Source organism: Sinocyclocheilus anshuiensis, unplaced genomic scaffold (assembly GCF_001515605.1).
Source record: "Sinocyclocheilus anshuiensis isolate Anshui unplaced genomic scaffold, SAMN03320099.WGS_v1.1 scaffold2056, whole genome shotgun sequence".
NCBI classification, from domain to species: domain Eukaryota; kingdom Metazoa; phylum Chordata; class Actinopteri; order Cypriniformes; family Cyprinidae; genus Sinocyclocheilus; species Sinocyclocheilus anshuiensis.
The window spans coordinates 790,401-808,650 of NW_015551026.1; the positions used below are offsets into that span (position 1 = coordinate 790,401).

General features: G+C 38.3%; 1 protein-coding gene across 2 annotated transcripts in view; it reads right to left on the reverse strand.

Moving 5' to 3' along the window:
* sema5ba (sema domain, seven thrombospondin repeats (type 1 and type 1-like), transmembrane domain (TM) and short cytoplasmic domain, (semaphorin) 5Ba) overlaps positions 1 to 18,250 on the reverse strand; it is a 143,236-nt gene that overhangs the window by 29,753 nt on the left and 95,233 nt on the right. For both annotated transcript variants that reach the window (XM_016450606.1, XM_016450605.1), the window contains exons 9-12: positions 12,532 to 12,817; positions 2,144 to 2,279; positions 1,647 to 1,854; positions 1,261 to 1,468 (exon numbers count right to left, since the gene is read on the reverse strand). In XM_016450606.1, coding sequence (XP_016306092.1) covers positions 1,261 to 1,468; positions 1,647 to 1,854; positions 2,144 to 2,279; positions 12,532 to 12,817 — 838 coding nt within the window. The remainder of the gene's footprint in view (positions 1 to 1,260; positions 1,469 to 1,646; positions 1,855 to 2,143; positions 2,280 to 12,531; positions 12,818 to 18,250) is intronic.

An 18,250-nucleotide genomic window follows, 5' to 3' on the forward strand; every position in this document is an offset into this window, starting at 1 on the left:
AAATCCTTCAGTGGACATGTATTTCACTCAATCTTAACGCTCTTGAGCTGCTGTGAGAGATTCTGTAGAGACGAGCTGAGCAACACTCCCTATTAAAGACCAGGGCATTCAAGGAGGTCGTCCTCCAGGAGTTCAACAGCACAGATGTGAAAATTTGTCATGAACTTGTAACTCAGTGCCAAGAAAGGTCAGAGCAGTATACTTTAAGTTCTGGAGGACATACTAATTACTAGAATATTATACATTTTCTGAATTAAATCTAGGGTGTACTCACTATATATACTTAATATATATTATATATATATATATACAGCATATATTATTTAAAGTAAATCAAAAATCTAAACAAAATAAATAAAAAGTAAATCAAAAGCATGCTGAGAATGTGCTTTGCAATTAAATATTTCATGGTAAAATTAATCAATTTCAATGCATCTTTGCAACAGCCATATACATTCAGACCAATGTATTGGGCCAGTGTGTTGCATCTTTGCTGTTTCACCGTGAGCGTAGTGTCTTTGAGACAGCGTGTCAAGTTAAAAATAGTCCAAACCTTCAAAACCCCTGCAATCTGTTCCATTCTGTCACTGTTTAGCTGTTTTTGAACCCAAGAGCGCACCTTATGTCAGTGTCCCCTAAAAAACTGCATCTAATCAGGTCATCAAACCTAAACTTAAAAATGAACCTAAAACCAGAATAATTATTCAAACCATCCTTGTGGCTAGTTAATCGGCTAGCTGTTCAGACAATTCAGCAAAAATAAGTAGTTTCACACACCCCAACCTATTGCCTGCATACTGTCTTAATTGTCAATTTTTCGAAATTGAGATTTATACATCATCTGAAAGCTAAATAAATAAGCTTTGTTAGGATAGGACAATATTTGGCCGAGATACAACTATTTGAAAATCTGGAATCTGAGGGTGCAAAAAAATCTAAATATTGAGAGAATCACCTTTAAAGTTGTCCAAATGAAGTTCTTAACAATGCATATTACTAATCAAAAATTACGTTTTGATATATTTATGGTAGGAAATTTACAAAGTATCTTCATGGAACATGATCTTTACTTAATATTCTAAGGATATTTGGCATAAAAGAAAAATCGATAATTTTGACCCATACAATGTATTTTTGGCTATTGCTACAAACATACCCCAGCGACTTAAGACTGGTTTTGTTGTCCAGGGTCACATATGAAGACCTTGATTGTTAAAGCTGTGTGCTGCACAAAATGTACAGATGAAACATGGTACTCACAATTCTGTTTTGTGGCTGGAGCATCTCGCCAGAGGGATCTTCATCACTTTGTCATTCAGGCCCACAAAAAGAGTCCTGTCGCCATGGAGAATCTGAAGGCTCAGGATTGGCTCGCGCAGACCAGGAGGGAAGAGCTGCATCTCCTCCAAGTAGCAACCTTGCAGGCTCTTATTTGTGGTTGCCAGGGCCTTAAGAATAGTTCCATACTCTAATAAGTCAGAACAGAAGGCAAAGCATAATTACACAAGGCTGCATAACTAATGCTAACTAATACTATTTCTATAAGGATTTGGTGGTAAACTTTTTGCAGACATACGACTTACAAGGCTTTTGTGCAAAGGAAAAATACAAAGCTGAAGTGACTAAGTCTGACTTTGGCTCGTTACCTGTGCCTATGTACATGACGTGGTGCAAAGTATCCTGCCCCTGTACAATGTCAACAACCAACTTAGAGAACCGCACATCATCCTGCCAAACCAGCGGGTCCACAGAAACAGGCTGAACCACGTCATTCATGAGGTAGAGCCGCTGGGCGTCCTGCAGACTGCGTTCAGTTAGTCCTTCATTAGGCCCTTCTTCCTCTATGGTCCCACACTGTTAAGTGTCATTAGGGTTAGACTCATTAGTTAGTGTAGAGGTCAAGCAGGGCATTGCAAATATAAACTAGCAAAAAACCTTTCCAAAAAATGCAAACTTCTCACCATGTCATTTTATAGGAAAGTAGACAATAACTGTGAATTACGATGCATGCAAGTACACCCAGCTGGTCTTGAGCAATTACTCTCACAGTGCCAGGCTAATAGAACTTATCTACTGGCTGTTTGTTTCAGACACACACACACAGAGAACAAAATGTAAAAGACATTCAGGGGGAATGATGCACCTGGAAGTTAGGGATGGGGTTTGGGGTAGGCAGCCACGTGGAGCGAGGGTTCTCCTGGGAGCGAAAGGGCCCGTTGAAAGCCTGCGTGATAGCGCTGAGGTTGTATGCACAAACTGCAGAGGCTGCAATGCTGTTCCTGGATCACAAGAAAGAAAGAAAGATGATTAAAATTTTGGTACCAAGAAAACATGCAATATGAATCTACATCTGTCTATAAACATGCAATATCAATATATGGTCTTTTGTATATGGAATATAAATGGTATATTATACAATTTTAAATATATTCAAAATGTTCAGTTCATTGGTTCTTTAATATTGGGTCTGCAGATAAATTCCATTTAACTTAAAACCCATTACAGAGAATATTATACTTACATGTAATATATAGTAGATTATACTGTATATTAATACATTATTATATATTATATTATTTTACAATATAATAAAATAAAATGTTTATAAAAATAAAATGTCTTTTTATAAAAGAGATTTTATATATTTTATAAACATTTTTAAAGGGGTGGTTCACTGGTTTTTTTCTAGGCTTGATTGTTTATGGGGTGCAGTCTAACATGTGTTAATGCTTCGTTTTTAAAAAAACAAATTATTTTTCATAATTTACCTTTATTCCACACCGCTCTGTCCCTTCTCTGAGAAACGGGCTGATCTTTTCCTGTTTTTATGAAGCCCCGCCCTCAGAAATAGGCGATGGGCTCTGATTAGTTAGCTAGCCCAGTGTGTTGTGATTGGCTAAACCTCCTCTAGTGTGCGTCTAAAAGTCCCGCCCCTCACCTCAGCGGCATGTGCTCCAGTTGTATTGTAAACAACGGTGTCGTTAATATTGCTTATCAGTTTGAGCCCGATTGAGAAGCAGAGGACATTATTGAAGAGGATTGCGCAGAACCTGTGCAAGCACAGCTTTTAATGGTAGGCCTATGTTTTTTGTTTATTGTAGTCTCATACTTTTTGATATGCTGTTATTTGTAAATGCTACTGCTTATGTTAGCTTTTAATTTACGGTTTTATCCTGATTAAAGCTTTAATACAGTACAGCAACCACATGCGCGTCCATGTTTAATGCTTCTCATAGCTATGTGAAAATAAGTGTATAATTGGAACAGTTCATTGTTGGAGCTGAGCTGAATGAGAGAGAGAGAGAGAGAGAGAGACAGAGCGTGTGCAGAGCAGGGGGACGTGAGGAACAGTATTAAGAACCGCTGCTTTAGAACATTGATTTTGAAACTTGTGAATCCATTAGAATCGTTAGAAGACAGAATCACGATTCATATATGAATAGATTTTACTTGCACCTCTAGTTTTCTCTTCCTCTTCTCTAAAGCAGCGCAGCTCCCCTTTGCTGACTTTTCCCGAGGGCGGGATTTATCTGGGTTTGTGACATCACGAACCCGGGAAGTAGATTGTTGTAGTCCCTACCAGCCGTTTTTGTAGGCATTAAACTGCCAGAATTTTAAAAGACGATATCTCCGTTTGCATTGAACTTTCAGCTTCGTAACTTTGCAGATATTATGCTCAAACAGCAACATTACACAATAACTAACATTAAAAAAGTGAAATCGCAATGAACCACCCCTTTAATTTTGTTCTATAATCTAACAATTATTTTGTCAAAAAGCAAAAAATAAAACAATTAAAAATCATCAAACAGACAAAAAAAGTATCAGTACCGTCGTAAAAAGAATTGTTGATCTCTAAAATAATATGGCGGCATGTAATTTCCCACACACAGCATACAGCTGTTAGACCTCTACACTCCATGGCCTCAAGGCTGCACAGACAGTTATACAAATCTAGAATCTTGAGACAAACATAAAAGTTCATAATCGGTTCAGCCAGGCAGATCTTGCCAGCTTCTTCTGGCATGAAACATTCTCAAAAGCATCGTGACTTAATTAACTCCATCGATTTGAGTGACAGGTGGCCCAGAGATCCAAGTAAGCTGTCAGGAGCAGAGATGAGCTCTGCAGTGAATGAATTGGGTGGTTATTCTTGTTACCAGACTCGCATTCAATTTTGTATAGATGACAGTGCAGTTTCAGAAGCTGTTGAAGTGACAAAGAAAGGACAGAGTTTTGTCTTGTTACCCTGAGAAATGTCCCCAGAGCTTTCAGTATGTCCATAGCCAGACTTAGAGGCCCTCAGGGACCAGAGCCAAATATATATACACATTTTTATTTATATTTTTTATTTATATTTTTATTCATTTATATAATAAACAAAAATAATTTATAATATTGACAATATTTTTAATATTTATACAAATTGAAAATTATGTACAGTTTAAAGGTGCATTAGGTGATTGTCTTCAGAAATATTTTTTGTTATGCTGGTTGAAAGTCTCTTCACATCCCGATAGCAATCATTAAGTTAAGTGGTCTAAATGTATTTACATGTATTTATACCAGAGAGGCTAAAGTTAGCATTTTCCAAGATGTCCTACTGCACCTTTAATTATCATGAAAAGTAGCTAGATTTTGAAGGCATTTATATGGGGAAATATCTTTTTTATTAATGTACAAGAAGAGGAACAAGGGATTTGCCAAAGTTTTGCAGGTTATTATTAATATTTAATTTTATATTGTAATATACTATTGTAAATGCGTTCACTTTCATATAAATATACAATAAAAATAATGGAAAAAAAATACTCATTGACAAAAAAGTTAATTTTGAACCAAGTATACACTGCATTACTGTTTATACTTACAACATTATAAGTATGACAAGCAGCTGGTGTTAAAGGTCACCTACACTAACAAAGTCTATTGACATGCTATGTATAGCCCTCACTATTGGAAGTTCAAGTCTTCCATCTGTGTCAGCAGGTGACTATGAAGGTTACAGTAGATTTTATACTGTAGCTATTTAGATGTCACAGGTTACACACGTGCAAGAAAAATAGCATGGGATCCTTTGAGGTCAACAGTGAGGATCACTCAAAATGGGAAGTTATTCTTGTTATCAAATTTATTGTTGTGTGCTGTAACTGTTGAGACCGCACATAAATGAGCAGCAATAACTGTGGCGGTAACACTGGAGCCACAGACAGATGGGAACACGGGCAGAGCTCCAGGAGGGGGACTCGGCCTGCCAGACGCTGGTGTCTGGCTCAGGCTCTTGTTATGTGGCCTGGTGAGGCATGGACTTGAAGATGATTCAAGCCTGGTTCTGCAGCTCGACTCTGGTGACTACATATGAGGGGTTCAACATGGAAAGTTAGCGTGGTAAAATGAGAGGCTCTTGGCAGTGCTGCTCAGAAGGCTGGTGCGCAGATGAAACATGGGCTCTAATCCGGTCAGCCCTAGGCTGCGAGGACAGAGCAGGCTCTGACAGGACAGCCAATTATCTCAAGCTATTTCTCCTCTTTCACTCTAGCATTCAAAAGCAAGACTCTGAAACTTTATGAAAGACTACAAGGTTTTTGCTTTTTTGAGATTTTACCTCTATAGAGACAAGAAACAGCTAGAGAGCTGCTTCCCTGCTGACTGTCTATATATCTTCTTCACACAGCAGCAGAATACAGTTGCCAGTCCTGCTATAGACTTCTAAATACAGTTACATTTACAAAAGTGTAATTATAAATAAAAGTGACACCACATTCTATAACCAAACTTCATACAGTTCACATCATACAGTTCAAATTTCATACAATCACATCATACAGTGCAATATGCCCATCATACAGAGCAATATTCCGAAGGTTTTAGATCCAGTTGCTTACTCTTTCTTATTCAGTCACTGTAGTTAAGGCCAGTTCACACCAAGGATGATAACTATAATAATGACAAAAAAGTTTAAATAATCATAGAGTCAACTTCACCCATCATTCCAATTCAATTAACAATTTATCTTCTCATTGGATGTGACTAATTCAATTCAAATTCATACTCTCAAATTAAAAGTGAGCCAAATCTGCTTCAATTCTGAATTTTACAAAACACTTGTGACTTTGGTAATTTGGACATATTCATTCCTGTAAACTGCTGTAGAGTTGGTACAGGATTAGTAGGATTTAGGAACTCGTGTTAAGTAAATACAGTTGAGGTCAGAATTATTAGCCCCCTTGATAAATATGAGCAAAGAAGTCTGTGAAAATAAATGTGCATGGTTTATGCTTTTGATCTTTCATTAAAAAGTTCATAAAAATCTAACCTTTCATTGAAGTAAAACAATTGAAATTGGTGGGGAAAATCACATTATGAAATAAATGTTTTTCTCCAATACAGGTTGGCCACAATTATTAGCACCGCTAGAAATTCATATGAATAAAATATCTATGAAGCATATTCCCATTTGCATTTTTTAGCACACCAGGGTGACAATGATCATGAAACTGTCCAGCCATGACTTCCTGGAGTATAAATTTCCTTTCACAGGAGTATAAAAATAATTGTGTTATGAGGTAACACAAAGGCCAGATTTCCTTAATCATCCATAACAATGAGTAAAATCAAAGAATATAGTTCTTATGTGTAGTAAAAGATTGTTCAGGTTCACACATTAGAAAGTAGCTGTAAGAAAATAGCTAAAGCATTCCCACTTCCTCCATCAGGGCAATAATTAAGACGTTCCAATCAACTGGAGATGTTACAAATCAACCTGGAAGAGGACATGTGCCTATATCATCCTAATGCACGGTGAAGAGGAGAGTTTGAGAGGCCAAAGACTACACAAGGATAACAACTGGAAAACTTCAGAAATTACTCGAGTATTGTGGTGAGAAAGCCTCTAAATAAATAGAAATCAAACAGCACCTATATCACCATAGGTTGTTTGGGAGGGTTTCAAGAAAAAAATCTTCGGTTCTAAATCAAAAACAACTCCAGCATATTCAGTTGCCAGACATTACTGGGACTTCAAACTGGACCAGGTTCTATGGTGAAACAAAAAAAAGAGCTTTTTGGCACACATGGGGATACACAGGAATAAAAAGTACCCCATGCCCACGGTTAAATATATTACTGGATATTTAATATTGTGAACCTTTTTTTTCCCCCAGAGGTCCAGAATGTCTTGTTCAGATACATGGCATCATGGATTTTATCAAATACCAACAAATGACTAAACCTGGGCTAATATTTCTGACCTTAACTGTACTGTATGTTGTCAAGGTGTGAATGTAGTCTTATAAGCACTAGTCAGAGTCAGAGAGCTAAAAATGAATGAGTACAACAGCAAGTGTAGTGTACAGTACGCATGTTTGAGCAAGGTTTATAGTATACATGCATACATAAAAATGTATAAATGCACTGTCTGGTCAAATGATGCATACCTAAGCTAAGTCACGGTGGCGTTTATTGCATTTATGCTTGTGCAGATGTGACTTTCACACGGATGATGGTGCAGTTTTAAAGGCTGTTGAGGTGTGTAAAAAGTAAAGTACAGAGTTTTGTCCTATAACCCTTTGGAAAGTCACCTACTCTAGCAAATCCCATGACATGCTCAGTATTACACGCAACATATGGGAATGAAGTCTTCTCACTGTGAGAGCAGATGACTTCGGAGCTTTCCAAGCGGCACGTACAGTAGATCACATGCTTATTTAGATGAAGTCATGTTGAGTTATGATGACAGAATAGACAATATGTCAAAAAGCACAGGGTCATTTGAGGTCATCCGAGAGGTCCATAAAGTTGATTAAGACAAAGTAGGACAGCATTCAAGGGAAAAAGGGAAAAAAAAGAAAATACATTACTTCAGTGTTTCAACTTCAGTGAATACCTGCATCGCAGCAAAAAAACAAAGAGCCAGCTCAGCAACCTTCCACAGCCATGACTGAGGCAAGATAATTAATAAATATTTTTATGTAGTCTAGTGAAAAAATGTGCCCTTGTGAAAAATGTGCACTCAAGCATTTGTTTAAAAAAGTACTAATTATCAAAATCGGATAGTTAATACATCTGCATGTACTTAATTTATTATTTTAGAACAATACATAGCAACTTTATTGCCAAGATTGCAAATTTAATACGTGTTGAAATATATCGTAAATGCAGAAGTTTAACTTCTGTAAACTTCTATTGCATATTCTATGGGACTTTTATATTTAAATGCCATCAATATTTATATTAAATATTATTATTAAATATTTATATTATGTTAAATATTTAAATGCAAGTATATTACACAATATTTATATTTAAAGCTATTTAAAACGCTGTAGCATAACATCTTCAGTTTCAGAGAGATGAAAAACAACAGAAAGCAGAATCCCTTACCATCACCTCCATACATCTACATGAAAGAAATATGCATGGAATAAACTTGAATCGAAGATTCCTGCTACAAGGTACAAAAAACTCATTTCAAGGTGGATTTTGTCATGCTGTATCACAGTGAGCAAAGAGATGCACTTGGCTGTTATTCTGTATTTGTTGTAATTCAGGCATGAAAGTGTGTGTATTCATGATAGGCGTATTCATTCACACCCCTGGATCTGGTTTCCAGAGGGGTTGTCTGTCATCATATTATCTGCCAAAACGTCTGTTCCACCCAGTTAAGATGCAGTTGATTGACAGAAATGAGGGTGATAGCTATTCCTTCAAAAAGTTAATTTAAAAAAAGCAACAAAAAAAAACTACTAAAATAAAGAAGAAACCACTTCAAAATACTTTGAAATGTGTTTCCATAAACATTTCCTCACACCAAAACATATGATAGGTCACAAATAAGGGAACATTTCTAGTCAGCCAGTACTATCACAAAATAAACCCAGAAAGGGTCGACAGGGTTTTATAAATTAATCCTACATTTAATTAAATGAGAACAAAGAGACCACTGCAGTCACCTGGGTCCAGTCCGTATCCAGACCAGATGGTGGATCAGCACCTAGAGACGACCTCTACAGCCCTGAAAGTCAGCTGAGACCATGTCAACTAGACGAACCCTAAAGACAGATCCTCTGTGAAGACCTCGTCGGCCATCGGCACAAGACTACGAGAACCAAACGAATCCTCTGTTCAATCTGACGTGCGTTGCAGCCTGGAATTAAACCACACCATGCTGGTTTCGTCTGGCCAGAGGAGAACTGGCTCCCTGACTGAGCTTGGTTTCTCCCAAGGTTTTTTTTTTCTCCATTTCTGTCACCAATGGAGTTTTGTTTCCTTGCCACTGTCACCTTTGGGGCCACAATTTCTGGCAACATTGTTGACTTGACTGCACAGACACCATTAGAAGAGAACTGAACTGAGCTGGATGATGACATCACTGACTCAACAATGAACGGACTTTAACTGATAAACTGACTGTTTTCTACTGTCCTCTTGCATTACCAGCACACGTTTTCCTGTTTAAAACTGTAAAGCTGCTGTGACACAATCTGTATTGAATAAAGCGCTATATAAATAAAGGTGACTTGACTTGACCGCTGAGTGATACATGACACATGAAACTAGCAGAGTTACAGTACAATATGTTTGCCAAAGTCAATTATCCCATTAAATGGTCATTATACAAAAGATTTGATCACCAAATGCTGTGACTGACCGATCAGAATCAAGAGAGCCATGTAGTACGTTTTATAAACCAATAAAATAAAGAGAAATAGTGATTTTAGCCACTACAGAACACCAATTTAGAAAACTGTGGTAAATTCACTGCAAAGTACAACCTCTATTGCTTTTATAAATGCAGAAACCGCAATTTAAATTTATGAACAATAATAATCATAAAAGAGCCGAGGAGCCCATGCCAAACAATGAAAAGCGTATATATCCATGTTACTTTGGTTAAAAAAATCAAAACAGGGAAAGAAAATTAAAGGTCTGTATATAATATCCTTAAAAATACAAAATAAAAAACAGTTCTTTACCTTAAGAGGCTTTTTACGAAGCGTCTAATATATATTAGATCGCTATTACTGTCTGTAAGCTCAGTATAAGGACATATACTGCTTTGACACCTTCAGACAAATCAATGAAAGTACGCGCTCACGCTGCCAATACCTCGGGACAAACTACTACTAACACTTGCAGGCACTTTTGGCTGCTCTCTTGTGTTCTGTCTCGCTCCGCTCCTCCCATGCCCACCCTCCCTGTTTTGCAGCCCCAAACCCCAGGGAACATTGCTTAAGGTGTTCAATTTACCATAGACAGATGGAGACTCTGTTCTGATTGCATTACCATATTCCGTTCCTACTGGGGCAGTGAGTGAAAGGGGACAGGAAAAGAGACCAAAAAGAAACAGAGATAAAAGGAGTGAGAATGAGAGAGAGATATAGGGAAGGAGAGCAAGAGAGGGAGGATATTCATGTTTACACTGCCATACTACTTGCTATATATTTGAGAGGTTGTTTGCAGTATACCGTTAAGTAGTGATAAAAGTGATAGATAAAAAATGTTGGTTGACCACTAGCGGACATTATGCATATTTTCTGGTATACTTCAACAAAAATGTTTACATTTATTTATTTAGTAGATGTTTTAATTGAAAGTAATGCATTAGTGATTCATCCTATAGGACAGAATCTCTAAGAAGTGTTGCACTACTAAGTTGGATAGAATAGATTTTGTTGCGGTTATCAGCATGTAATATATGCAGAATGTGACCGTAAAATTTTGAACCCAGCAAGATGAATATAAAGAAGTGCTTGTTGACAGTCAGGAAAAAATAAGATTTCACTAAAGATTTATTAAGAAAGTCTGTGACAGCTGGCATCGTTTTTAGCTGTTAATTCATTATTATATTAAATTCATATACTTAGCAAATACTTTGTTAGCAAAGTGACTTGTAATTAAGGGCAAAAATATACTTGTTAATCTAGCACTAATTTATTTTCTGTTTAATTAGTAACAGAGGTGGATGTGATGCAACATATTCCTGTACTACTCTCTAAGGCCATCTCACATTTCTTGAACACACTGAAACAGATTAACCTGTTAACTTAAGGTGCAATTCAAACTGTTCATCTTAATAAATGATATTCACAGCTATTTGGGTTTGCAAAGCACAGGTTTCCTACACATTCACTATCTACAGTGGTGTGAAAAAGTTTTTGCCCCCGTCCTGTTTTTTTAATTGTTTGCCACACTTAATTTGTCACACTTAAAAGATTCAGATCATCAAACAAATTTTAATATTACACAAAGATAACCTGAGTAAATATAAACTGCAGTTTTGAAATTATGATTTCATTTATTAAGGGAAAAAAGCTGTCCAAACCTGCCTGGCACTACGTGAAAAAGTAATTGCCCCCTAAATCTAATAACTGGTTGTGCCACCCTTTGCAGCAACAACTGCAATCAAGCGTTTGCAATAAATGGCAATGAGTCTTTCACAGGAATTTTGGCCCACTCTTCTTTGCAGAATTGTTTTCATTCAGCCACATTGGAGGGTTTTTGAGCATGAATGGACTGTTTAAGGTCATGCCACAGCATCTCAATTGGAAAAAACAGGAAGGGGGCAAAAACCTTTTCACGGCACTGTAAGTGTGTATTTATGGACATTAAATGTCCATCAAGATTTAAGATTACAATTTAATCATTGGTATGAGCAGTGCTTAATTTGTAAATTGGAAGGGCATAGCAGCCACAGGTCCCAGAACATACACAGAATAACATGCCACGTACTCCAATCCCCATTTACCAAGCAGGGGCGTACAGGCATCAATTTCAAATAATTTGGTTGATATAAATATTGTGGCAAAAATAATTTTATGCTACTCACATTCATTTACGAATTCCACAATCATGTAAATAATATATTTTAAATTAAAATCTGCAAAATTTGACTAAAGAAGTCAAGTAGTTTGTTCCTGCCAGTCTTTTAAGATTGCTATTGTAAGATGTGTCAGACAGTAATTTAAGAAACATTTAATGATTAAATGTTTAGCTGCATGCATTACCTCACGCTCTTTGATTTGATTGGCCATCTCAATCATTTTGACTTTTTGTCATCCTAACAACATACACAGCACAGCAAAGGAAGATAAAGACTGCTAAATACTGGGGACGTGTTATTCACAAATAATGCCTGATATTGCATTAATATGAATAGCATATTTATAGCCAGGAGTGCAAAAAGAACATGGTCCTGTGACCATGAGTATTACTAATCTTCCCTTTTCTGTCATCACAACCAATATTCTGTTTAACAGCTTCTGTTTAACTCATCAGAAGCGTCCAAAATGCCCTTCTGATGAGAGATACTGGATCCGCGCATGTACCAGAACACAGAGAGTTAAAAATCGAGAGGTCCCGGATCCTGTTCTGCCAAGATCCGGCACAAATTAAGCCATGGGTATAAGGGAAAGTGTTTATTTTAGCTGCTGTAATTGGTCAAACTGTAAAAAAAAAAAAAAAAGCAATATACATCTCACTCAGACATCTACACAAACTTATGCTAATGTTGTGTTAGATGACTAAACTTACACGTTGGTGGTGAAGATGCCATAGATGAGATCCTGTTCAGGCAGGTAGAAGGTGCTCTGTAGCTCATTGTAGTAGAACGGGATCTCTCCCGACCGTGAGCAGTTGAGTCGTGCCTTTGTGAAGGTGGTCCACGTGTCTTCCAGCAAGAAGCGTCCTCCTATGTCATTCTTACACACCCGCGCCACCCGTGAGTACACTGTCTTACCACAGTCGTGTTCCACTGCGTTTTCCCTCAAGAAGAAGAAGGTGAAAAGACCCACGTCGTAAGCTGAGATGAAGTGAGGCTCTGAAGGAGAAGGAAAAAAGCATGGCTAAACACCTTACAGGCACAACAAGCATTTCAAATGGGTACATCTATAGCAGGACTCTCAGTAATGCAGCATAAAGTGGTTTAAAAACAATTACTTTACTTCCATAGCAAACTGGCCTGCATCCGTTTTCCTTGAATTTCTTAATTCCACACTTATATCTGCTTATGATTACCTAGGACTGGAGCAGAAGACTGTGTGCATGTGACATGCAAAAATTATTCTGAATACAAAAAGCTGTCCCATTGGTCCAGGTGGCACTGGTCTGGATTGCATTAGTCAGAGTTAATATCGCACACTGAATAATGTCTTAGCCCCAAGGGCTGTTTATTCCCCAGCCCATCCAGTAATGCATGCCATAGATATTCACCTGTAAATAGGCATGACTATAATCACTGCTGAGGCCATCGCAGCAGTTTACAAGAATGAGACACTGTGAAGCCCAGGAGAGGCATCAGTAGCCATAACTGTTTTTGATTCAATTTTAAACACAATAAATACCAAATCTCAGTGGACACAGACTCAGAAACAGCCCAGAGAAAACTCTGCATGCATAAGAAAAAAACGATACTGCTCTATCTGCATAAACTGACTGCAACAGAACGTTATGGTCAAAACTGGACTGGACCTTTGTGCATTGTACCATGTACTGAAATCACAAAAAGTATTATTAACGCAGCCCACGTAACTTTATGCTATAGTCAGCGCTAAAAAAAACAAACAAACAAAAAAAACCACTAAATTATACTTTATTTCAGGTTCATATCATGCTTTTTGGTGGGCAATGTAAATACTTTGGTATATAAATATGTACCACGGCATATATCAAATATTATGGTATTAACACTTGATCACTGTATCATGGTGAGTAAATGAAGAAAATTTTTAAGTTTGGGTTACTAATACCATGGCATTACCATGTTTTATTTTTACTGTATCATGGTAAAGACAGGATTTAGACATGTACTAAGCAGTATCATGATTTTTGGACATACACTTAAAGTACATTAAAGCACCATGTAAATACAGTGGTATATGAATGTGTACCAATTTACACTACTGTGCAAGTTTGGGGCCAACAAAAGTCAGTATGATTTAATTTTTCTTATATTATTTTAATTAATATAAAGGAATTAATTTTAAAGTGACAGCAAAGACTTTTTAAATTATTTCAAATAAATGCTGTTTCTTTGAATTTTCTATTCATCAAAGAATCTTGAAAACATTTTATCAGTTTCCACAAAATATTAAGCAGCACAACTGTTTTCAACATTGATAATAAGAAGAAATGTTTCTTGAGCACCAAATCAGCATATTAGAATGATCCTCACTGTTTTTACTGTATTATCAATAAAATAAATGCAGCCTTTGGCAGTATAACATTACATTTTACTGACCCTAAACTTTTAAACAGTACTGTATATAATATGGTATTATCTGATTCATCCCTGTATTTTAAATGTGAATAAATTATGACTGATGTTGAATTTTCACTAACAAAAAGTACCAAAAATGATTATGGTATTATTATATTTTGGATATGAATTTGGAGTATTTTGAATAACATTTGGAGTAGTCTAATGCTTATTTGGTTTGCATTTTAAGTATCTGGTACCATGAAAATACACTAGTATATGAATATTTATCATAGTATGCAGTACTGACTCACTGTACCATGGTGCATTTTGTAAGCAGTGAACCATAACAAAGATTCAATTCTCTGTCCAGATGCATCAATAGGGGACTGTTGTTGTGAACAAACAATTCTTCAGCTTTCAGTTTCAATGAGACCTCATAACTACACTTCCACACAGATCAGGGTAAAGGAAGTGGTCAGAGAGAGACAGTGAATACCAATACTGATGCATTCAGCACTACAACAATTACTTCCCAGTGACTGCATGAATTCATCAAGTTTTTTTGCGAAGCTGAAACAGGCAGGGTGTGAGTGTGCTGATTTGTGAGGGACTGAATACGACAAACGATATTTTCCTTCTTCCATGCTGAACGTAAATACTGCCTCATTTCCACACCGCCACTCCATCAGGGGTCCTTGTATGTGTGTGTTTATCTGCGAGCCACAGTCAGGGAAAAACACTATGCTGGGAAGTGAATAACGAGTCCCAATAAGCACCAGAGGAGAGAGGCATGCGCTAATTGCCACGCTGCTGGCGATGATGATATTTCTCATTGAATCAGAGCTGTGCTACAATAATATCATATCTCACTTCGGGTACGACCCCACATGGGTTCAGTGTTTAAAAAACATTCAGTCAGCACCTGGCACAACCGTTATAATAACAGTCCGGATGGATTCAATTGTAGACCCTTGAGGTTCATGCCGTTCTTCACTGACCCCCAGTACAGAAATACGTTTTTAATTCACACTTCATGTCTACTGAGTCCATATCCCGCTAACATTGAACTTCCTCAGCTGGCAAAGGAAGTAAGGAAGTTTTTAAACAATGGAGTCAAGGTGTCCCACTTCAGGTCCTGAGAGATGGTGGTGCCCAGCAACCTGAATGACTCTACTGGTGCTGTTCATGATAGTGACTGGGGGGAGTGCTGGGAGGTTTCTCCTGAAGTCCACAATCATCCCCACAGATTTGAGCATGTTAAGCTCCAGGTTGTTAAGACTGCACCAGACAACCAGCTGCTCAACCTCTTGTCTGTAAGCAAACTCGTCACTGTCCTGGATGAGGCCGATGACTGTAGTGTCGTCTCCAAACTTCAGAAGCTTGACAGAGGGGTCAGTAGAGGTGTTGGTGTACAGAGAGAAGAGCAGTCGGGAGAGAACGCATCCCTGAGGGCTGATGGTGTGGCTGTTTGACCTGAATTTCCCCAGTCTCACTAGCTGTTGCCTATCTGTCAGAAAGTTAGAGAGTTAGGTTAGTTTGGTCTGGAGGAGTGTTGGGATGATGGTGTTGAAGGCCGAACTGAAGTCCACAAACAGCATCCTCACATATGCTGCAGGATGAAATGCAGGTCCATGTTCACTGCATCATCCACGGATCTGTTTGCTCGGTAAGCAAACTGCGGGGGGTCAAGTAAGAGTCCAGTGATGTTCTTCAGATAAGCCAACACCAGTCTCTCAAATGACTTCATGACCACAGATGTTAAGGCAACAGGTCTGTAGTCATTCAGTCCTGTGATTTTGGGTTTCTTTGGGATGGGGATGATGGTGCAGTGTTTGAAGCAGGCAGGGACTTCGCACAGCTCCAGTGATCTGTTGAAGATCTTTGAAAAGATGTGGGCCAGCTGCTCAGCACAAGTTTTTAGAAAGGCTGGTGAAACACCGTCTGGGGCTGGTGCTATCCTTCTCTTTTGTTTCCTGAAGATCTGACACACATCATCTTCTCTGATCCGAAGTGCAGGAGGTGGAGAAGGGAGTTGATGGAGGTGTTAATGTTTGTGTAGAGAGATGGTCAGAACGGGTGTTGGGTGTGAGACCGGGAGTTTCAAATCTACAGTAAAACTCATTCAGGTCTTCAGCAAGTTGTTGATTCGCCTCAGTGCTGGGAGATGGTGTCTTGTAGTTTGCAATGTCTTTCAGGCCTTTCCACACTGAAGCAGGGTTGTTGACTGAAAACAGATTTTCAAGCTTTTTAGAGTAGCTCCTCTTAGCCACTCTAATCTCCTTTGTCACTGTGTTCCTGGCCTAACTGGCTAGCTTCCCACGCTCCCTGGGCGCCGCAGCAAAAATGGCTGCCCGGACGCATGTTCAAGGTGTGTGTGTGTGTCTGTTTCTGTCCCCACTCCTGTAGGCACCCTCTTTGGCCTGACGAAGCTTGTCGGAGTTTTGCTGTGAACCATGGCTTATCATTGTTGTATGTTAAATAAGTCCTGGTAGGAGTGCATATATCCTCACAGAAACTGATATATGATGTCACAGAATCTGTGAACGCATCCAGAGCAGCTGAAGTAGCAGCTTCAAAAACACTCCAATCAGTTTCGCCGCTGATTTTGCGTCGCGATCAGCTCTGAATAGCTGAAAGCCAGGCAGATGTAACAGGCTGTCCGGAATGGCTTTATTCAACCAGGTTTCCGTGAAACAAAGAGCAGCAGAGTTTGAAAAATCCTTATTTATTCGGGAGGGCAGGAGAAGTTTGTCCGTTTTGTTGGGTAGGGATTAACCCACAGAGATTCGCCAGATGGATGCTAGGCAGCTGCATTCTAAAACCGCGCTGTTGGAGCTTGACTAGCGCGCCGGCTAGCTTCCCACGCTCCCTGGGCGCCGCAGCAAAAATGGCTGCCCGGACACGTGTTCAAGGTGTGTGTGTGTGTCTGTTCACTACTCACTGCTGTGTGTGAGCACTTGGATGGGTTAAATGCAGAGCACAAATTCCGAGTATGGGACACCATACTTGGCTACACTTCACACCACACTAAACTGGAAAAATATATATTTGAAGAGAAATAGTATTCAGTTGTGCAAATATTAGCAAACCACTCAATAATGTTGCTACCCAATAGCCAAATAGCTACTTAAGCTACAAATACCGCTTTTTTTTTTTTAGCTAATTCAAAATTCATGTAATGCCACTTTTTATGATTAAACATTCACAATGGAAAAAAGTAATTCTTCATGTTGAATATCCTCTTTCACTTTGAATTTTGTCATATTATGGAAGTAAAATAGCAATTCAGATTAACTTTAAGCTCTCTTGTGCTGATTTTATTCAAATATGGTCAATATGTGTCCACAGAACGCAGGTAAATGCGCATGCCTCAATAATCCTGCTTCCCTCTTTTTGTCTTTTTCTGTCCTCAAGTGTGAACCTACAGTGGAACTACAGGCCGACTGGGTGACGTGAAGCGTTGCAGCTGCAATTTCACCTTCTCTCAGTCATGAGGAATAATTACACTGCTGGATGCCTGTATGTTCGTCTCCTCTGCCCAGTCCTACACTTGCACTACCATTGCTAACTCTCCAACCCTTGTCTATGTCCTTCTCCTTTCACCTCAACTACCCTCTGACATCTCCTCAGTGGAGCCTCACTGTATGACTTACAGCTCTGGCTTTCTGCTTATTCCATTTCAACTGGCGTTGAATGAATTTTCTATGGGAAAAGGCAAAGTGTCAGCAGCTGGGAGATTATTGACACCTTTTGACTTTGTGCAGGAAGTGTGCTGAGTTTCGTTTGTCTCTATGTTTGACTGGTTCCTCCCCTGACAGGCCAGGGCTGCTCTAAAAAACTGCCTTCGACGCAAAAGAAACAATTGTGGGAGTGCAACTTTGCTTTTCTCACTTTTTGCTAGGTATCATATAGGAACTTACAGTGGGTCAGAGCAAACATGGAATAGGGTTATTTTAGTTAACTAAAGCCATAAAAAAACATTTAGATATGTGAAATAAAATAAATGTTAATTGAAAATACAAAAAAAAAATATATATATATATATATATATAT